This window comes from Topomyia yanbarensis, chromosome 2, assembly GCF_030247195.1.
Source record: "Topomyia yanbarensis strain Yona2022 chromosome 2, ASM3024719v1, whole genome shotgun sequence".
Lineage (NCBI taxonomy): Eukaryota > Metazoa > Arthropoda > Insecta > Diptera > Culicidae > Topomyia > Topomyia yanbarensis.
This window is the reverse complement of record NC_080671.1, coordinates 118,920,439-118,944,232: the sequence shown is the minus strand read 5'-3', so window position 1 is coordinate 118,944,232 and position 23,794 is coordinate 118,920,439. Positions and strand designations below refer to the sequence as shown.

General features: G+C 37.1%; 1 protein-coding gene across 1 annotated transcript in view; it reads right to left on the bottom strand.

Moving 5' to 3' along the window:
• Positions 1-5,263: 5,263 nt before the first annotated feature.
• Positions 5,264-23,794, bottom strand: part of LOC131679305 (uncharacterized) — a 615,352-nt gene continuing 596,821 nt past the window's right edge. Inside the window, exon 23 of the mRNA XM_058960013.1 lies at positions 5,264-23,553. Coding sequence (XP_058815996.1) covers positions 22,922-23,553 — 632 coding nt within the window. The 3' untranslated portion in view covers positions 5,264-22,921. The remainder of the gene's footprint in view (positions 23,554-23,794) is intronic.

Genomic DNA, 23,794 nt, shown 5'->3' with positions numbered 1-23,794 from the left:
TGTTTACAGTGCATTCCTTTAGGTACTTGTTTCCGCCGAAAATTAATTACGATTCGCTCAGTGACCATAGTGTGGGAAGAAAAGTCCGCCCAGTGTGAATTTCTCCAGGAGACAATAGTGAAACGACCCTAATAGCTGGTGAGTACAGTGTGGCCCCACCACCACAATAAGAACGTTACGAAACCGATACGTAACACATATTGGGAATACTACTGAAATATTTCACCATTATAATTCAACTGTTATACTACCATACCCATTTTAGTTACCATTTCCAATACCTTCCGTGTATCCTATATTGGAGATTTGTATACTACATTGCAATGTCCTTTGGCGCCAGAGGTTAATATTGCTCTGGTGGGCTTTGTTACTCGAATATCTGTTTACCCTGCTCCAAAAATCTGTAGTTTAAGACGGTCAAAAATCATCGTTTAACAATATTACGGAGATAGCTCAATTGGATAAAGTGTCAGTCCACTTAGTGTCAACGAAGCATTCTTCAGAAGATGCGAGAGCAAAATAATATTTCTTCAATCGATAGAATTTGAAATGTGAAGAAGAAGAGATTTTTTCTCCAGCTAATATCCATCGCTAAACCTAAAATATGCATGCCACCATAATCTGTATGGTTCTTGAATGGTATGTTGTCAAAATATATATGGAAAACAGCCCATTTTGGTATGGTGACTGTTCTTAACAACCCGTTGTTTGTACGGTCGAGTATGGAAAAACGACACTGGTTATGTTCGATATTATACTAGGCAATGGTTAATCTATTGTTGAACGAACCATATTGAAAATGGTTTTGAAACGATTGATGCAATGGTTGGCATATGGTACACATTTATGCGGGAAAGCACTACGAAATCAACAGCAAATCACTTCCATTTGAAATGTGTTGCACATTGCTTCTAATAGATCTTGCATTTGACTATATACGTATACCTTACGGTATATCGCATTATGGATTACCTGAGAACAAATAATTACATAATAAATTAACCACAAGTAAAATATACAATACTCACGTTCTACATTACTTTGAAAATGCAAGTTTTCCATTTTACTCCTATTTCCGAGCATATGTTTGTAGTCGATTAAAAACTTTAGTGTTTTGACACTTTTGACACTTGTAATTAAAGATGGAACCACTCAAATTCAATAGATTAGTACAGTGGTGCGAATTCAACGGATGTTCATTTCAATTTAAAATTCATTTTTATTAAATAGCTTTCAAAGACCAGGTCATTCTGATACGAATTATAAATCCTTAGAAAATCAATGCTAAATCACTTCAATTGTTAGTGATACATGATAAACTGATTCAAGTGCAACATCATTTGAATTAGACGTGACAATTTTTTACCGTGTAGTAAGTATTTCGTACCAGAGATGCCATATTCACAGACATGTCTATAAATGTGAAGACTTTTATTTTTTGATGCAGACTTTTTTGGCAATGCAGATATTTGCAGATTTTTTTAATTTTTGTTACAGATATTTACAGACTTCAAGTTTTAGAAAAAAAAAAAAGAAATTTTGATACCCTGATTTAAAACTATTCAACCCAAATCACGATTTTGTCTTGTTTCTGTCGGAATCCCGGCAGGAAAGGCAGTAACCGATTGAATTCCAAATCATTCCGGATGGGTTTGACTCGGAAATCGAATGATGCGAGCGATGCGTTTTGCAACACACATAAAATTAGCGCGAGAAGCTTCAATTTTGAATTGTGCCGAAGAATTGGGAAGCTTTTATTTCAACGTTGTGGAAATGTCGCGAAAATTAAAAAAAACTGCGGGAAACTCAATAACAAATTATTTTTAAGGGGTCAAGCGAGGAATCAAGTAAGTTTAAATTAATTTAATTTATATACCATTTAAGAATTACGATTACTTGTCTAATTTACTAAAGATTTTTTGTTTGTAGATACCAACGATGATCGATTCTCTGCTCAACCATTGACCGGCATCAGGGTTTTGAGTCGTGTTGGTCTGAAGCAACTAGCGGACGGTAAGTCCACTGACCCACCGTCAATCGGGACAGCTAATAAACTCAATCTACTGCGCCAATTTCGACATTTGATGTCACCGCTAATCCACCGTTAAAATTATCTGACTTAACCGGTCCGTCCTCGGCTCTATTATCTGAATCGACGTCTGATGATTCGTCGGATAACGAGTGTAGATCGCTTTCAGGTAAGTTGCAATTGAAGGCATTTTGATGACACTGCCCATATCTCGGTCCATATTTTCCTGTCCGAAACAATGATTTTTCTTGGTTTCAGAAACAACAGAAAAGGTTTCAAAAACAAAACGCAAGAAATATATCCGCAAGTTATCGACTGCCTGGTTAGCCAAATTTCAATAGTTGACTCCAAGCAATAAAGGTGCTACATTTGTTTATTGCAAAGTGTGCGATAAACACATCAGCTGTAGTGGAGGTATACCTGACATGACGAAGCACGAGGATAGAGAGAGTCATGCTAAAAAATCAAAAGAGCTAGCAAGTAAGCTACCTACACTAAACAAGTTTGTCGAACCGCCCAGAGCGATCAAGGATGCGGAAGTGCAGATGTGTGCCTGGGCAGTTGATCAAAACAAATCTGCGACAGATATTCAAGAGTTTTCCAAACTGGCGAAAATAGTGTTTGCGGATTCAGCAGTTTCCAAAAATATTTCGTTGGGTCGGACAAAAGCATCTGCCATTGTTGAGAATGTTCTCGGGGAATCGCATCATCAAGAACTGGCTGAAATAATGCGACACCCTTGCTTCAGCTTACTGATCGATGAATCCACTGATATTGCATGTAAGAAAGCATTGGTGATGGTGATACGAGTACATACTTGGAAAAATGGACAGCTTGTGGTGAAAGATTATTTTTATCAAGTACTTGAAACGGTTGAAGCTGATGCTACAACTATCTTCAACAAAATTGTGGATGTTTTCGAAAAAGACCAGATACCATACAAAACGCATTTAGTAGGTTTTGCTGCAGATGGCGCGAATGTCATGTTTAGGGGCAAGCATTCCGTAGCTGTACTGCCGAAACAGGTATGTCCGAGAATTTTTATGATTAAATGTGTTTGTCACTCGTTCGCATTGTGCTCCGCGTACGCCTGCAAGCATATTCCTGTATACGTGGAACGAGTGTGCCGAGATGTCCACAACTTTTTAAACAATTCTCCGTTGAGATCGGCCAAGTTCGACGAGCTTCAAGATGTGATGAACTTAAAATTATTAAAAATGCTTCATTCGTCGACCACTCGCTGGTTATCATTAGAAACCGTCATTAATCGAATGCTGGAAAGACATGAGGTACTGAAGGTGTACTTCAGCTTCCAAGATGCTTCCATCGATGAAAGCCAGGTCATCAAAATGAAGGACATCCATGAAAAGCTTTGTAATCCTCTTACCATACTATATTTCAATCTGCTTGGATATGTCATACCTAAGATCAACAGACTGAATCGGTTGTTTCAATCAGCAAATCCAAAAGTATACCAGCTACACTCTGAAATTGAACGACTTGTTCGCACTATTCTGGATAACTTTATGCGACCTGACTATATAATCAAACTGAAAAATGTTGCTGATGTTGTTCTTGAATCAGGACATTATTGTGAGTTGGACAAATTGTATATGGGAGTTAAGGTTCAAAATCTGCTAGAGCAATATGTTGGCAATATTTCTACTGATGATATTCACAACTTTAAACTGGCTGCAATGAGTCTATATATTTCGATTATTATTCAAATAAAAAAGAGCTTGATTCTCGATGATGAAGTATTATCAAGCCTAGTCGTATTGGATCCTAGAAATGTTCGGCGTAGAATCCACCCGAGCGCTTACAATCTGTTTAAACACTTTTCACGTACCGAATATAGCCAATCCTCAAGTATTAGACGATGAATTTAGAGAGTTGATAAATATGAAATGGGAAGTTGATCAAGATTTTGAAGATGGAGTACAATTCTGGGGTACAGTATTATCTACGAAAAGGGTAGATGGCAGCATAGCGTACCCTAATCTCCGAATACTCATTCCTGTGCTCGTATCGCTTCCTCATTCATCTGCATGTGTTGAACGCATTTTTTCATCGTATAATTTTATTAAAACTAAAACAAGGAATAAGTTAATTACATCAAGCATGCAAGGCATACTTGCTGCTAAAGAATACGTGCGGACACACAAAACACCTTCCGGAGTTGTCGTCGTAACCGAAGCTGCAAGGAGTCGTTTCACAAAGGAAATGTATTTTAAAAATGATAAGTCCTAGTTTATCAGACGTAAAACCTGTAAAAAAATATTCGTAGAGAAAATAACGTAAATAGAAAATGAGAGAAAATATACTTGTAAACGTATAATAACACTTGGACTTTTTTAAATACATTTAATGTTCACAGACATTTTTGGAAATTCCCAGACATTTTCAATTTTAATTGCAGATATTTCAAAAAATATCTGGCATCGCTGATTCGTACCCAACATCTGTTGGACCGGACCTGATTATCGCGGTTAAACAGCAATAAATAATACCTTTTACAACTATGTCAACGACTAGTACACGAGACATGCGAAACCGCTTACCCTATATTCTCTTTTTGGGGTGAAGTAATTAAAAAACGGGGTCCAAAGTGCTGGACCGATGCGAGATGTTGGGTACGCGCAAAATATATGGGATTTGACAACCACAGCCCACCCCTGTGTAGATCAGCTGATCACCATCAAAATATTGTTCACACGTTCAAAAGATTTTTGTACGATTTTCCAAAAATGGCTAGCCCGCAGATCACCGTCCGCTTGCCAGAGGACCATATAGGGTATTAATGTAAAGCTGTACGAGAGATGAAATAAATTTATCGCCTGTAATCGTATTTTGTTGAATATCATACAAATCAGTATAATGATGTTTACTTGGAAAAATTGTTCCTAGAAATAAGAAAGCGTGACAGAAATACGATTATAGGACAACTCTATTGAGAAATGAAAATGTGTTAAGTGTTGTGATCCCAAAATTTATTATATTAGCGAAGGGAATACTTACGCTGTACTGTCGGTGGGTATACCACGGCACTAGTGAGCTCATTACTGTGCCCGACACGTCCCAGCCGCATGATTGAGGTTCGCAATATTTTTTGCGAGTTCCGTAAACATGTATATTGGGTAAGCTTTAGTCAACGTCTACTGGTTTCCGGGTGAAAGCGTTAAAAGGAAATTTCGGTAGCACATACAAGTAAAAAACTTTGTTCGTCACTTTCCATTCTTTTATGTATTACGTTTATTTATTGGACCTTGCCTTTTCCTTGCCAACGTGTACTAAATCGAAATTTAATTGAATTTTCTCGCGAGACAGATTTTATATTCGCTCAATAGAGTGTGAAAAAAGTTCGGTTCGCTTGTTTTGGCTTGTTTCTGAAGTTGGTAGAAAAAATAAGGATGCAACGCGCGTATCGGTCGCAATCGGGTGTGTAGAAAAAGTTTTCACTAATTACATGACTATATTAGTTCAGTCTGTACAATTTGAAACAAAATGCACTCGCATGGGGATCTGATTTTCATACTATTAGCTAGATTATTTTATATAGTACAGGTGCGATGTTATTTCTCTGGGTTCTATCAAATTAAACTATACAAAATGGGTAACAAGTATCATCATTTGTCCTAATAAAATGCTATATGTACAAAACAAACTATTATTTACAATAAGTGTACCATTTTAAACGGTTCCGTGTATTCTAGCTGCCAAATGTTCTCCTTCTGAGTAGAATGTTGCTTAAAACTATTACCTGTGGCTGGGTTGCCTTGAAGAGCTTCACAAATTAACAGGGTTCCACGAACCAATTGATTTTCTTTTTTAAACACCTTTTTAGTGAGTATACCATAATATTTACCAATTTACCATAATATTTACCAATGAGATAAATCAAATTTATTTCGATCATATAGATAAGTGTAAGATCAGGTAAGTGAAAACGTAGGACAATCGGACGAAGATCCCTAGTGCTTTGTCGTTTCTCTTTTCAATTTCCAAGTTCAAAGTTCTTCATGTTTTAGCTGAAACTTAGTAGCTACAAATAGTTTAAATTCAAAAGATTTTTCACATCTCGCACAGAGCCGAAGAAAAAAAAATCCACTATACACAACAGTGAAGTAAGCAAACAATTTACCTATCGCTTTGTTCGTTATCCAGTGCACAAACTCGTAGCCTCTATCTACTGTGCGAAATATTGATGAGTTTCCCACTGTTGGCAAATTTTGTTGCTATCGACTTTATTAAATTTCCCACAAGACCAGCTATGAAATTTTTCATTTATAACCTTACTTTTTATCACAGAGAACAGACATATAAGCTAGAACAAACATTCCCGAAAAACCTGTGTAAACATTTACATGAAAATACGTTGAAAATCACCATCACATGCAGGTTTGCATGCGTGAGTTACCATTGCATTCAAGTTTGCGTACAAGTCCCGTATAGCGATTGCCGACCAATCGAAGCGCCGATCAGTGGCAAGTTGCTACTTGCTGTTGTCATTTCAAAGCGACAGTTTAATTTCTTACACAAGTTGAAAACTTTACTTGTATGTCAGTTCTCAGTGTTTTTATTACATATTTCATAGAAAGAGATCATTAAATACACCATGAAACTTTTGAACGATTTTTTATTTATTTATTCTCTGTAAGGGCTTCTTTGTCTCCATTTTTTATTTGGCTATCACTCCGTATAAAAAAGCCCTTACGGGGTATAAAGGAACAAATATAGTGGTTTTTTTATTGATATTCTACGATATAGTAAGATTTTTCTTAGTAGCTTTTTGAAGCAACGGAGTATCTCCGCCTGTACAATACCGAGAAGGAAATATTGGCGAGCTGTGCACGGCTGGTGGATTATTCAATTAGTTTGTGTCTAAATTAGTTATGGAATTTGCGTTTCGACTTCTTCTCATCAGAATCCGACATTAACTTTGTTAACAGACTAAGCTAGCGCCGGATTAACGCTAGCTCCCAAAAACGGAGACACAATTTGTATTCCTGAGCAAACCCCTAGTCGATCGTGATGCTGATTTAGGTTCCTGAGCAAACCCCTAGTCACACGCAAAGATGACTTTAAACAATTTTCTCCTTAATGGAGCAAAAGTAGTTTTTACCAAAATTGTTCTCCACTAAGGAGAAATATAGCATTGTGCATAGTATTGACGTTTGTAGCTTCTAGGGCCGATCTTTTCACCAGCGCTTGACTTTTAAACCAGATTTACCAGTACGTTTAAACCTGGCTTATGCGTTAAACAAGGATGATGAAATCGGCGTTTAAGAGGTTGCATAACTTTTTGTGAGAAAAATTTCAAGAATGTTTGAATTTAGGGAAAGGCATAAAGCAATGATTTTTTTACATCAAACCTATAGTATTTTGGTTGTACATTCTTCAGTGAAATAAACTAGCATAAGTTTACAAAAATATATTGATATTTGGCGGAGTTATGGATTTTTTTCCCGAAACCCTTTTATATTTAAGACGATTGAAGACCAATAGATCCCAAAACTTAACGTTATACAAGTGTAAACTAGGCTTGCTACCCAACGCTCGTGTATGGCAGATGCAGCAATTCAAGCGGGGTTGGTATGATTAATAATAAAACCCACTTGTTTTGAAGTCATGCTGCTTCTTTAGTTAATAACTTTTCTCTGTGAATTTTTACAAACTTACAATGTTCCACGAATGCGTTCAGTAGAAGAATACCTTTAGAAATATATAGTTTTCTCATGAATTGATTGATGAGGTGATTTTTTAAGAATTTATTTTCAATTTTACCCGATTTTCCATACTAATTTCCATATAAACTTTGAAATTTTTGGAGGGTCCGTAGACACATCCGATCGGTACCAAAATTTGCACAATTACTAAGGGCCATCACTAAGAGGAAGAGGAATCAGTAGAGCCTGGTGGAGCTAAAAGTCAAAAATTGAACCAGTCTAGTGAATAGTCTCCTACTTCGTGGTGGGCAGAGATTGCTTAGAATTGTACGCGAAAGGGACTTTTGAACGCCGGATTGCTCGATTTTTTCATAATATATGCGACGCTACAAATGCAAATGAAAAACTTGATGAAAGCTGAAAAACGCGATTATTGGCATCGGTCCGCCGACGGATTAACGGACGGATCTTCAAAGAAACGGCTAGGGCCTACGTTGTGTTTTTGATTCATACTGTGATAGGAGTACACGGCACGTTCGTCATATGATGACAGCTATACATCGGTTTTATGCTAATTATTAAGACAGTAGTGGTGAGTGCAATCATAAAAGAGTCTGTGCTGCCAACTTTCTCCCCACAAAACTGATGGTTTTATATTTACCTATCAACGACCATGCCCACATCGTTACAGTTACAGGCTCTGTTTCATGGAGCACGAAAAGCACTCTTTGTATTTCCTGGAGAAAACAGGGGAAATCTGAAAAAATCTAGCAGATTACCTTAGTTTGAATTCTTTCGCAGTGCTCCATTACGGGTAATGAGAAGGCGGCTCTTGGATTAGAATGATATTGAGAAGATGGACATTTAGACATTTAGATTTTAGACATTTAGACCCATCTCCGGTGTATTGGGGTCGTGGAGAGCGGTCTCTGCGCTTGTGGTGGCGGTTATCGCGATATTAAACATGTTGTCTGGTCGTGCGCTAAGTGTTCTAGTGCTAGATTTCCGTTAAACTAATCCCTTTGGCCTCGTTCCAGTCCAGTCCAAGATGCTATACCAAATTCGTTACTGATACTTTTTGCATGTATCTGATAACTAGCAGTTGGGAAATTAGATTCTGAGATGGATATGACTTTCATTGGTTTAGTTTTCGATAAACTTTCACTAAAAAAAAATTAAGCTTTGCAAGGAAAAGTTTTTTTTAAATAACTTTTTTTCCTTGAAAGTGCCCAACTTGAATTTTTGACGGTAGGTAGAGTACATAATTACCTATCTTGGAACAAAATTTCATCCAAATCAAATATGGGTTTTTTGTAAATCGACTTTAAATTTTTAAAATCGGTTTTTTTCAGTGTAGGAGTTAATGAAGAATTTTTTTCAATATTTGTATTCAAAAAATGACTAATGACTAATTTTGCGAAAATCACTCATGCAACATTTTTGTGTGGGATTTGTCATTTTTAGACTACAGCCATTTCAAAAAAAAATTGGTAAAAAAAGTTTGACCCTTTTCAAAAGACAGTCTGGATCATTTTTGGAAAAAACAAAGTATGCAAAGTGACTTTTTTTGACAAAGTTCTCATGTCTCGTCTTTTTTTCTTGCATTCGGGAACGTTTTTCCTAAAAAATCGCTGTTTTAACCTCTAATAATTGTATTTTTTAAATTTGATTATAGAGGTTTTATCCATAAGGTCATTCGCCTCTTCGGGTTAGAAAATTTTTTTATGAAAAATTTCTAACCCTATGCGCGGGGTTGGGACTCGAACCCAGGTGCGCTACGTGCAAGGCAATCGATTTACCAAATACGCTACGTCCACCCCTAAAATTGTATTTAAAAACTCTCATCTACAAAACAAAAATGTATGCATAAAAAAGGAATCGTGAAGGTACGAGAAAAAATGATTACGATCAACTGAAAAAAAAAAATGAAGAAAATCGGTTCAGTGGTTTTTCGTCAATCATGATCACGGAAAAATAATTTTTGGAAAAAACGACATTTCGAGATAATCGAGTTTAAAATTTCAAGTTACCACTGCTCTTGGTAGACAAAGCGCGCTTGGAAGCGCTGTAACTTTTGATCTTTTTCTCGAATATTTTAAAATTTGGGAAAATATATTCAAGGGGTTGTACTTTCAGATAAAGTAATAATTTTTTTACGATGATCAAAAAATAAAAAAGGTATGTCACCCCTTAAACCGTTCATTTAAAAAAAAATACTACTGGCAACTTAGTTGACCGATTTCAACAGTAAGGAAATTGTCGTAAGACACAGATTGTTCGTGATATTTCGTGTTCTGAAAAGTTTCGGTTTTGTATATTTTTTAAACTATTGTTTTTAACAAAATGAACAACAGATGTTCTGCGCCTCTATAGAGTAGAGTGTGGTCAAGTAGGTCAGTTTGTTTTGACGAGCTCGTGCGATGATATTTTTGCACTGATTTTGACAAACAAACATTCGTTGGAAAGGTTATACATCTGGCAACGTTTTGGCAACAATGATGTTATGCTTGGCTAAATATTTTTCAAGCTAAATACAATTATGGGAAAGAACTTTTTTTCGTTATTTTTAAAATCTGGGGGTGCGATAGATCACAATATTCGAGGTTAAATAAAACAATATACACACCTAGAAAATCAGCAGTTAAACTATTGTTTAAAGAGTGTGAATACTGCAGATTACTTAAAAAATATTAACACAAATAATACATGCCAATAACGACATATAGGCAAGAAAATGAAAAAGTGGCAAAAAATGTTTAAAAAACATGTGTGCGTCTGGCTTTGTACTTGCGAATGACTTATTCGGTGACCTCGTCATCGACAGAGTGTGGAATTGAAGTTGTGCATTCCGGCTCATTTGGTTGCTTAGCTGTGCGACAACCACGTTTGCATTATTTTGGATTCCTTTTCCTTCTCTTTTTCGATCATGTTTTTTTTTTCAATTTTCTACTCCAACAATCCCTGCAATTATTATATTGTTACCTCGCGCGAAATATCTGACACGCTTTCATTGATGACGAGCGCTTCACAGCCTTCCGTCCAATCGATCCAGTTGCATGCGTCGAACGGTATAACACTGCTCAATTCACAACCGAAAGCGCGGGAAACATGTCGCCATGTCTAGTCTAGTAGATGTGAACTTTATTTTTTGATTGGTCCAACTGAATGTATGGACCTAAGTTGCTAGGACGAAGGGAAATAATTTCCGGACGTGACCGATTCATGATCGCGCGAACACGGACTTTGCTGTTGTGTGCTCACGTGCATGTGCAATTTGTAACCGTGTGTCCATTCACATATTCGCGTTCGTTCTTGGATTGTCACGCGGACCGTCATTCTGATATTTAGTTTACGGTGTAGAATTCATGTTCTGACAGGGAGTGAGTTACCCCATATCACTGAAGCGTCCCGGCCATGTCGCCATGGAACGTGTTGTCCAGTGGATATGAAATTTTTCTTTTTTAATTTGTTTTATTGAAGACATGGACCTAGTCTGCTGATACTAAAAATAGAAACTTCCGGATGTGACCGATTCATGATCGTGCGAGCGCGAGAGTTGTTAGGCCTACGCTTGCCGTGGATGGTCGCGAAAGGCTTAAGCATTTGCACTAGAGATGGGCGGGTATGGATTTTTTCGTACCCGGACCCGACCCGAACCCGAATATTATTTTTGTAAGCTTACCCGAACCCGACCCGTACCCGGATTTTATAAAAATATAAAACCCGAACCCGACCCGTACCCGGGCCGGTAAAAAAAAATCCGAACCCGAACCCGACCCGAACCCGACCCAAATCCGACCCGCATCCAAATTAAAATAAATTAAAAACCGTGTCCGACCCGAACCCGATTTTCAATAAATAAATTTAACCTATTCGATTCGAAAGAGTAGGGAAGCCCGGTGCTAGTTGGCGGAATTTTCATTTTTTATCTCTTTTATTTAAGTAGATTGTGCATTATTGAAAAATATTATCATTCACGTAATAGAATAAAACTCACCGGAAATAACACAAATCCCACAACATTAAGGAAATTCGTTTATTACGTTTGAAAACTGCACCCATGATTTTTACAAAATAAAATGAATTGCAATATACGAAAACATATTTTACATAATTTGTGGTAAAAAACGAGAGATGTCTAATAGAAACGAAGCCAAAGGAACTCTGCCAACTTATGCCTTCCGCAAACAGGCCCGGGCTCTTCTATTACACTAGTTTACCAATTTTCTGGTAATTGCAGTAAGCTAAGAAAAAAGGCATTTTCAATGCCAATTTTGGGTCGCTGAACGCGAAAATCATATCCATTTTCTTTTTCGTAGAATCGTTTTTGAGCTTTTTGAAAAACGTGTTTTTGGAACTTTTTGTAGTCTTAGGAATAAAACTTTCAATCAACATAATCGACCCACCATTTGAAAGGTTTTGATGTGCTAATAACAAAAATGTATAACATGTTCGGATTAAATATCAACAACTTAAGGGGTTAAGAGCGACCAAAGTCAAAAAAAGTAATTTATTGTAAATTATTCATTTTTAGTAACAATTCAGAAAAAAGTCTTTTAAAATCTTATGTGACAGAGAAACTCTTTACATAAATTTCAAGCCTAAGAGTAGCCTTTATATAAAATATTTAAGCCATTAATTCTCGGAATCATTTCACATTCAATGATGTATTGATGACATGTTTTGGTCGACAAAGGTATTCGAAGGGTTAGGCCAAACGAACCTCAGATATTATCAGGGATACTGAAAACGCCCCGCCAGCAAGGAAAAGAATCGCAGTCCGCACTGGTTAATTGCGTGCGCAGGATTCGATGAGCACGTGTTGAGAATGATTTTTCTTTCATTATCTTTTTTTACAAATATATTGAAAACATCCACGACTTTGTTGTTCTAAAACTCGCACCATTGTATCTAGTACAACACCCTTAAAATCTCCAGCAAAATCATGTTTGAGCATCAGCGGCTGCTCATTTTGGGAGCTATTCACGTGAATACCAGAAGGTTGAGCTTGTGCGTCGAGCCAATAGACCAGCGGTTTTCAATCTGTTTCGTACCACGAACCCCTTATAAATCACCCTGGGTCGCTGCGGACCCCCGCGGATAAACATCGATTTTGTATGCTATCAATATGTTGTTTTCAGTTTTTTAGGAGAAATACTTGAAATTTCAATCTGCACTCGGAGAATATATTTTTCTTCGCGGACCCACTAGCAACGACTTTACGGACCCCTAGGGGTCCGCGGACCGCAAGTTGATAATCACTGCAATAGACGATTTGAAAAAGGTTTTTTCATCATAGTTTTTGAACGTTGCCGAAGCAGGCTTTTTGTGACGTTGTGTATGGCTTTCCGGAATATTCAATACAACACATACGAAAACGTTCAAGTGGAAAAGCTTATTTTCGACCGAAAGTGTGATTGGGTCAAAATTACATAGTTCCTATGTTTACTTAGTGTCTCACAACATCCGTGATGTGAGGACATTTTTTCCAATACTACCTTTCTGTAAAATCGGGGTATATTTAAGCTTATATGAGACCTCTTTAAGTAAATGTGAGATGAGATTAATTCTCCCAAAAATCTAAACAAACACCAATTTTATTCCAAACATTTAGCGGGTTATCTTGCAATTGAGAAAGGTACAATTTATCAGCATATTTTGGATCAATTGGAATAATCTCGTGTAAGCATATACATGTGAACATTGCTTCTTAAATAAACTTTTGTAGTAACCCTAAACATTTTTGCCAATAAAATCATAAAAAATCTACAATTTTTGATGTTTGGTGGTTAATTTAGACTATTTTCCTTGAACAGATCGTTAGAAGTCATACACTACATATCTTTCCCATGTACTTGTTTTTCTTTTTGAATAGTGGAATGAAGGAAATTTACAACATTAATGCTTCAAAAATGCTCGAGAAACTTCACAAAAAGCGATAAATGTTTCCCTGTTTCATTGAACAGCAAAATTTTTCAAACGAAATATTCTAAATGATGAACTTCCAGTTCAAAATCTCCCGGATAGTCCCGTTCACTCGATACACGCTCCTGGAAAATTATGTTTGTTTTAATATTTTTGTACGGGGATAAGTTATCATTTTTTGATTTTGAAGGAAAAGGTCATCCAAACATTCAAGAACGGGTAAGTGCACAATTTTTCGAAAAAACCCGACCCGACCCGTACCCGGAATAATTATTTTTTAATGTACCCGACCCGACCCGTACTCGGTGATAACAAAACCCGAACCCGCCCCGGTTCCTACGGGTACGGGTTCGGGTCGGGTATCGGGTAAAAATACCCGTGCCCGCCCATCTCTAATTTGCACGTTAATGAGATAAACTCTTTACTATGGGATTCTTGATTAATAAAGATTACAGACACGTTATACACAGACTAGCGAAGCGTCAAAAATTGCAGCCAAACGGACTGTCAAAAAGTGCAGCCAAACGAGCATGAGGGTTTTGAGAGGGGAAGTGCAAGAGGAAGCCCATGCAAATCTTATGGGAGCTTCCGTGATGCCAGTTTACATTCATGGTTGCTAGTTTTACTGTTTTTCTCTCCACTCCACTCCACTCTGTTATATAAAGTGTCTGTAATAAAAATATACTTAGTAGAGCTACTAAATTAGCTCCGAATTAGACAATATCTTCTCACAAACTGAGTTTTATTGCATTCTATGATTATTATTACTTTCATTGCTTTAGTTTTCGATAAAAATACACTGAAAAAAAATCAGTTTGGACAAGGAAGACATTTCTTCAATTAACTTGAATTTTTGACGGTGGGTAATGAACATAATTACCTATCGTGGAACAAAATTTCATCCAAATCGAAGACGTTTTCTTTTAAATTGACTTTAAATTTTTAAAATCGATTTTTTTCAGTGTAGAAGACTTTTTTCAAATATTTTTATTCAAAAATTTGTAAAAATCACTCCTACAACATTTTTTGTAGGATTTGTCATTTTTAGACTGTAGTCATTTGAAAAAAATTAGTAAAAAAGTTTGACCCTTTTCAAAAGACAGTCTAGATCATTTTTGGAAAAAACAAAGTATGCAAAGTGGCTTTTTGTGACAAAGTCTTCATGTACAGAAAGTTTTATTAAAATCTGAGAGGGTGCTACCAACTCTGAATACTATTTAGCGTGAAATTCGTCAAATGGAGAATCCTACGGGGAACACAAATCACCTTGAAACATAGTGGACATACGTGGACAAAAAAAGAATTTCAATTATTTAACAAAAACTTTGGTTGAAACCGTCTACTACAAAAGCGCGAAAGTTTTTGACATTTTCTATAAACAAACAAAATAATATCGTTTGGACATCAATAGATATAAATAAAGTACATACCGTCAGTATAACTTTTCATTATTTTAAATTCGAAACCGACCCTCTTATCAATATCCAGCTAGACTTGAGTAATATTAAAATTTCGAGAGCTCCATATAAATATGAACAAAATATGAACAATATGTTTGGATGTACCAATACCTCAAATATGTGAATTTTGGAGCGTTTCGCTGAAAATAGCATGCAGTAGCACCATCTGAAGGACAATATGTGTACTAGAATCCAAAGTACTACCATGCAATTTGCGACTTTTGGCCAGGTTTTTAGGGAAATCCGCCACAGTGCGTCGCCGCGCACGGAATTCGAACAACGGATTAAAGGCGTAAACAGCTTGCGTTGCGGCGACTCCGCGTGGACCAACAGGTCTGTTGCAGGTTTTGTAGCATTATCAAAGGATAATGAATGGATGCCCGGCTGGCAAGTGGCATTAATTCTGCCTATAGATTTGAGTTTAATGCGATGGCATAAACATATTTATACATAAATCGGATGCAAATAATGCAAGCTACAATTTATGGAACAAAGTTGGTTGAAATTCATTTGAAATATGTCATTGTGTTGAATTATAATATATTGGCTGTATGAATGAAAATTCTTAATTTCTTCGTATTTCTGTGATTTGTATATTTCATTTTTATGCATAGTTATTATTTTCACAAATGCCCACGACTTGGTGTAGTCTCTGAAACGAATGTTGAAATAATTAATTTTGCGCATTGATAGAAAAGTACTTTTTCAATAAATAAAAGAAAACTGTGCTTCTCTAATCACTTTTATCTCAATATGGTTGAAAAAGATTTGACGCGTAACATCGCACGAATAAAAATGTAAAATCATGTATGCTTAAATTAAATGCTTATTTGATTGATTGACCCCCAGAGAACAAGTGTCCTCAGTTACCATTAAACGCTGACGATTCAGAGTTGTAATGAGATTACATCAATTGGCTGAAAATTAAATCCGTTTATAATGTCTCATTTCACGAGTGAAGATGGATACATTGTTCAGACACTATGTGTGCTACATACCATCATCATAAGATAATAGCACCCATTAGCTAATTTTCAATTCAGAGCTTTGTGGGCGAACGATACTGGAATCCGAACAATTAAATTCACCTCACAATAATGGCTAGGACACGTGTAGGCATGATGTTTTCGCGAAACATGTCCCGGCACAACACCATACCTTTGTCCTCTGAACACTACCAGCGGATTAAACACGCGAATAATTATACATATATATGTTTCATTGATCAATCCAGTTTGATGTTGTCAGTTTAGCTTCACACCGCACCATATTGCTTCGGAAACACGATACGTCACGTCACGTTGCTACATATTACGCTTATTCAACCTAATTAACCACACATAGCAACGAACTGATTTATTTCATGCGCTCTTTTACCTGTTGCCAATCTTCCGGAAACACGATGCTTCCTGTTCCTCCGAATATATATTCTCCCAAAAGAAGCACATCAACAAACGGTCCCAAGACCCGGCGTATAATTTAATTAAAATTAATTAATTTAACGCATACCTACTCCTTTGTCCCGATTCATTTCAATAGGGGGAATGGGGATAAAGTATGCACGCTACATTTAGTTTATTGACGGGAGCATTTCAATTGATGAAATGCTGAACTCATCACATAGGTGCGCAACTGTTCATTACAGAATTAAAGCAAATTGTTTTAATTATATTTGTAGTTCATCTGAAATTCTCCAAAATGTTGTTTGTAGCATGTCATGCGGGAAAAATCAATGCTTTAGCGGGTACATGCACTAAAATAAAGTTGGATGTTACATGTACATGTATTATTATTTAATTCAGAGGCGACGCGTCGCACAGTGGCGGGTCTTTAAACAAAAGTCGGACAAAACCTCAAACGTTACCTAATTTGGCTGAAAATCACAATTTAAGCTAATTTTGAGGTGCTGAGCTCATTTTTGATGTCAAAAGTCGAAAATTATTAAATGCATTTTTCCATACAGTGTCATTGAACCTTTCTTATAACTATGATCCAGTTTTCATGATAGATTTTCTATTACTGTTCACCAATGTCAGCAATATCATAAAAAATGAAGAACACTACTTTAAATCCATTGTATAACGTGTTGGTTTACTGTAGATTGTTTAACTATTTTACACAAAAAACCATGCACCTCCATATCAGCAACAAAGCTTCAAAATCTCCTTAAACCTTTTTGCGCACCTAGGCGCAGAACGAGACCATGATATTCGAAAAGTAGAGGTTATTTCCCATAGAATGTATTCTATGTGACCGTTCCGAAATGATTCCGAAATTTGTACAGAATACATTAGTGAAAAAAGTATTTGCGATCTGACCACCTCAAACATATTTGAACTAAAAAGTCATAGTTCCAAGCAAATTTGCCAAACGTATTTTATTCGTAAACCAAGTTCTTTCGTTCCTCTACACAATGAAACAAGTTGTGCTAAAATCGGACCAAAATCAAGAGAGCAACATGCATTTGAAGTGAACAGAGCAATGGTGGTTTCGGAAATGAAAATCATTAAAAAACCTGGACTTTGCTACGTTTACACTCATGTTAAAAATCGTGTTCTTGTCCAATGATCATTTGAATATAGATCATACAATATATGAGAAATTCAGGAAAAATATTAAATATCAATATTTCAAAAATAATTTTTTGAGGTTTTGGCCAGCTTCCAGCCACTGTGCGTCGGTACGTTCAGCCTGTTCATTGAACAGGTAAGCTAAATCTGACGACCCGAAACCCATTTACAGTTAAAATAAATATACAGCAGCAGCACACAAATTATTTTAAATGAAAGTAATGATCTTCAAACCTTAATAATTTGATCCGAACGATAAACCAACCTAGCATTCCAAGTAGGTACATAAATTTCAAAAAAAAATCTGTCTTCCCATGACCGGTTCAACCTCAAACATGCACGCATCTCGTACTCTCACCGCATGGTCTGGATAGAGCAACTGCATGAGCGACGGCTGGAACAGCAGCGTCATTTTTTTAGCGTAGCCTAATTTAAATTTGATAATATTGCTTGAAAAATTGAGATGAATATGGATTATTGCTTATTTTCAGTTGTGAAGTAATAAAAACCAAAAAACTAGCAACGTGACAGATCAAAAATTCGAAAAAGTTTTGAGGACCACACTAAAAGCATGCATACAATGTCTAACCTGAATTTTTTCTTGCTACTTTGAGTCTACTTTTTGAAACTGTATTGTGAAAACCTTGAAGTTTAATTCATTTTTAAGAAAACACAGTTGATCTTATGTAACGTGATATATGTTTTCTGCAGTAAAGCAATTTCATCAAGTTTGATTCAATTACGTCAAGAGTTGTGATCATATTTGATTCTGAAACTTTTTACGTTTTAGCTATATGAAAGACTAAGTATTTTGCAATATTAAACAAACAAATTCAAGAGTAATATTTCAAAAGAGCGTATGAGATATTGAAAGCACTACTTTCAAAATATATTGTTCGAAAATTGCCATTTGTACAGCAAAACTCTATGATAGCGAGTTCTAGGGAATTAATTCTTCTGTGTGAATATTTTTTATTCACGTTTGTTCATCAAAACCGACATGTTTTGTTTCAAAATAAACATGAAATTTCCCGTTAATACTCAGTTCCTAGATCAAGGATGATTTGTGTACAACTGTCTTGATATCCTTGCTTCAATAAAAAATGCAATACTGTAACGTGACAGATTCTGGTTGTGACGTGACAAATCATTGAGAATTCTCCATAAAATCGAAAAACAAAGTTTTTCTTCAGGAAAACTATATTTCAAACTCTTCCTTGTTTTCCAAGCTTCAACTTAAAACTGTGTTCATGCAAATTTGGGGGTCAACGGAACAGACTTTTTCAATTTAGTCGGGCAGCCTCTAAACTAACTGCGAAAATTGTGTAACGTGACAGACGTATCAAAATGACAATAAAGTGAAAACGGCTCATGATAGAAAAAAGAGCGAGTAAGGGCGCTATAACCTAGGCTCATTAGCCAGGGCAGGGCTAAATATGTCGCTGTCCCATCCCAGGAACCTAGGACCAAATGAGTGACATTAAATCTCTTAGCAAAGTCACTCCCAACGATTTATAAAACCCCCATCAAATTGAAACGGTTATGTACGGTTGTCCACGTTTTTTCCTTATTCATGGTTTAAAATAATCCGTTGATTAAATTATTCATTGAATGAATAATTTGATTGTCGTATAATTTTGAATCATCTTTATTTTGTACGCTGCACAGTTGGCCTGGCCGCTTTAATGCTTGTGTCATATTCAATATGTGCCACAAACATTAATAATGACAAGAAAAATAGTGGACGAACGTCTGCAATTTTCCAGGATCCCTACATGTGTTGGCTGTGTATGTGTAGACTAGACTAGACTAGAAACGGTTCATGATAGAAAAAAACTTTCTGTAGAAAAAATGTGCGGTTTAGTGACCTTAATAATGTGCAGTTGTGGTAGAATCTGGTTTTAACGTTTTTGCTAACTTATCTTATGAAATATGCGTAAAAATGTAACGTGACAGACAGAAGCCTTGACCATATACACCCTAGGCCACAATGACACATGACGAGTAGCCGTTCAAATGAGCTATATAAACTTCTCATCGTTGCAGCAGCGATCACACGTGCGATAGCATAGAGACGTTGGTATGTATATCTACTGTGTTATTCAAGTTATCTCTTCACTGTGTAAACAATGTGTAGCTATGGGGTACGATATTGTATTGCATAAGTATGAGGTTGGTTGAACACTAACGAATCATTTGGGAGCTTTTCGCTCACAGTTCGAGAGAGAAAAAAAAAGATGCATTACGCTCACAAAGATTCGTTTTAAGTGTAAGAAAGATCCGTCGTCGAAGACTATTCTGAGTAGTCCGTAGTGAATCGCCGGCTTGAATCGTCAGAGCACCAGTGAACCGGACGCAATCCTCCACCCGGAATCTCTGGACTGACATCGGCATTCTACTGGACTGCATCGAAGCAAGAATAAGCGTCCGTCAACGGTTGCGGGAGACATTCTTTCGTCGCGGAACTCTCCGCCGAGGTAGCTCCACCGTCGAGGACTAGGCTGAGTAGCATCGACCACGGCATCCAACTGATCAACGTATAGAGGAGCGCATATCATGTCGTGCAGGACTGATTTGGCGGTTATGAGACCAGCGAACTAGCACGACCAGCTAGATCTGGAATCAAGCGAAGTACATTAGCTCGCCTCCCCCCGAAGTAGTCATTGCAAATGGAATCCGGGGGATCAGGCAAATGTTGGACTCCTTGGTGGAGTTTAGAGGAGTAGGGTTCAGAGTTATCTTCTCTGTTCAGAGTCCCACATTATGGCACACGATGAACGAAATTGGTAGTATGGTCTAACTACTAAACGTGTGCTGGGTCGGCGTAATGGCTTTACCACCAAGTAAAAAAAAAACATGTACACACACATTAAGATTTTTCCGATCTCGACGAACTGAGTCGAATGGCATATGACACTGTCAATTGATCGAGATTGTATCAAATATCGATAATTTTAGCTTGACATCCATTTTACAAAGTTTTGTATCATTTTGATATCAAAGTAGTACCAGTTGGTATAAGAAATTTTGTTGTGACTGCACTCTAAAACCCGTAACTCCGGAACCGGAATTCAGATCGACTCAAAATTCAATAGCAGCGGATGGGAAGGTTGTACCTTTCATTTGAGACTTCAACAGAATCATTAGATTTGAATAAACATGTTGGAATGGGAAAATTATTTTTTATGATAAATATGGTGGTTTGGAACCTTTGATGTTTGTGCTGAATTCAAAGCTCATTGGATGCCGCTGACTTCTGTTAGCATGGCGTGATTGGTGTAGGTGTAGGTAGTCAACCGGTTATAATTTTACCATGTGTAGTATATTGCAGATTTCAAATTAAACCACTGGATCAATCAAATAAAGTATTGGTCTAAGCTTGAGCTTGAGCTTGTGCGACCACCTCTGGCTGCTACTCCATTATTGATCTGGACTAGCTTAAGTTGCACAGAGAATAAGTAGATAATTATGCTTGTGAATAGCGAAACATCTTTCAATGTGCAACTCCTGGTAATCCTAAAGTATTGATCAATACCGGCGCCGGCCAAGCCCGAACGTAGATCGCGGAAGGAAAGGTAAGCAATGGTTTGTCCGATACTTGCTTTTGCTAGAGGCCGTATATACTACTGCGCACTCCACAAGTATCACAGGAGGAGGATATTTTTGTTAGTAAGAGTATAGAAGTTGGATCACTTCTTCTTTACTGACGCCAGAGAGGTGACTTCACTATCTGGACTAGATATCGATTCACCAAACTCATAGACCGGGGACCAACGACTTTACTTCCCTTCCGAAGGAAGACGTGACCACAGATTTTTTCACCTCAGAAAAATCTCAACGATCTCGGCTGGAATTGAACCCAGGCAAATTGGAATGAGTGGCGCTTACCACTCAACCACCGGCGCCGTCTCAAATAAAGTATTGGTCTAAGATATGAAAAGTACGAAATATATCTTCTACTTTCTGCATTGACTTTTTTCTTTACCATGTAAACTAACCTTAATCAGCGCTAAAAGTTGTCAAAATGTCCGAAGTGTAGTCACGACACTTGTGTTATGTCACAGACATTACCCACATCGGTTCAATTTAATTATAAATGGTATACATGATTGTATATTGCCATTGTTAGGTCAAGCATCAAAAGGTTTAACCGACTGTTTGATCCTGGCAGGTAGAAAAGAGAATAATTCTATACCGTTTATTCAAAACATAATAACTAACAAATGTAAACAAACTGAGTTTATTATGCCAAATAAAAGCTAAGCATTGACTCTTTATCGTCCACAAATAATAGAGAAAAATGATAACTCTTATATGTTAATTTAATCTTAATTCAAAATGCCACATATAGTATACACAAGCTTTGCTAATATTTTGTAGATGTGATGTTTTGCGTTGTGATGTTTCTCCAAGTCGACTGTAGTTAGTATGTTTTGCCAATGCCAAACCTCATATCTACACTCTCGGTTGCAATACAGCACATGCAATATATCACAACTACAAGCCCGTCTCTCAAAACGTCACAGTAAAATGTACCATCTACAAACGGTGTTGCCAAGACCACATATGTAAAAGAGCATAATAGCAAAAGTGATCGGCAAAATGTAATAAAATAACAGTTATCAATTATCTCTCTATTATTTTCGCGAAAAACATGTAATATGCTTATACGATCCTGCAATGAGTAAATGCCGAGGTGATAGTAGAATTAATAGCCTTCTGTGTGCTTTAATTGTTAAATAAATTTAAAAGTTTCAAGGAAATTTTTGAACGCGATTTTCTCCGTTTGACGTTTCTGTTAGATACGATGTAATGAAAAAAAGCTCTAGAATTCAATTCTAATTTGTTTCCTAAACTCACCTAATGGTTCATGAATTGAAAAGATTAGACTTATTTCAATTGATGGTAAGTTGCTAAGTCTATCATCTTGTACGTAGCTCACCTGAGACCGGTGCTCAAAATTCCGCTCAAAGGGATTTTCCTAACCCGAAAAAGTGGCGAATGACCCTATTAGAATTAATTTCTCGGTTAATTTGAACATTTTCCTGCCGTCATTCGGAAATATGTGACTATAACCTATATAATCGAAATAAATAGAACTATTTTCATAGATTGTTATTTGAAACCGCCATGTAAATTGTGAAATGTCTTCATTAGCATCGGGAGAAAATGAATATTGGAGCCAATCAGTATAAAGGGGATCCTATCACCCAGAAAAAGTGCATGTCTTAGTGCGAGGGACATTCGTTTAGAACGCGATGAGAGGAACATTTAGCTATCTACTTCTTCAGACTCTTCAATAATTACTTCGTGAACACTGTGGCAAGTCGCAATTAGTGGCGCTTTCTGACAGGGTGCAGTACTATCACTCATTGTTCCACTGGTTGCAGTGCTGCTGCTACTACTATTTACAATGTTACTGCTACTGCTACTACTACTGGCGCTGCCACAGGTTTGCCGCAGCTGAATAGGTACTACGGTAGGCACCTCAGAGGTACGATTTAGCAGATAGTCCAGATCGTGTGAGATACGGTCCAGCATACCGTCGATGCGATGTGGCTCATCGGTTCCAGTTACTGTTATGATTGGAGCAGTAACTGTCTCCACTAACTGGGAAGCGGTCGGTTGTCCTATCGACGTTTGTGGTTTTGGATGATGCTGATGATGCTCCACCACTACGGGAGCAAGCGATACCGCGGGTACTGCTGTCACCACAGGAAAAGAGGCCATAGTTGGTATCAGTGCAGAGGGGGCTCCAACCATCATTACCATCCCCACTGGGGGTGGCTGATGCTGCTGCTGCTGCAGCAGACAGAGTGAAGTTGGTGGAGGCGATGTCGTTTTTTTGCTCCCCGATTGGTCAGGTATGTCCAGTGCCATGCTACGAATACCAATTACGCTGTCTGGAAGTAAGGAAGAAAAATGTCTCAGTGAGAGTCGTTATTTATTAACAATCTTTTTAACAGTTTTGATGATGAAATCAATACTGATGGCAATAAGAAATGCTTAAGCTAAAAATATATATGGCTCAATTTCACAAAGACAATATCACAACAAAAATTGACTTTTTGTGGAACACCACACAATCGGGAGGTGATTGGCTCAATAAACATGCCGAAAATGGACTTGATCGGTTGCTTCAGA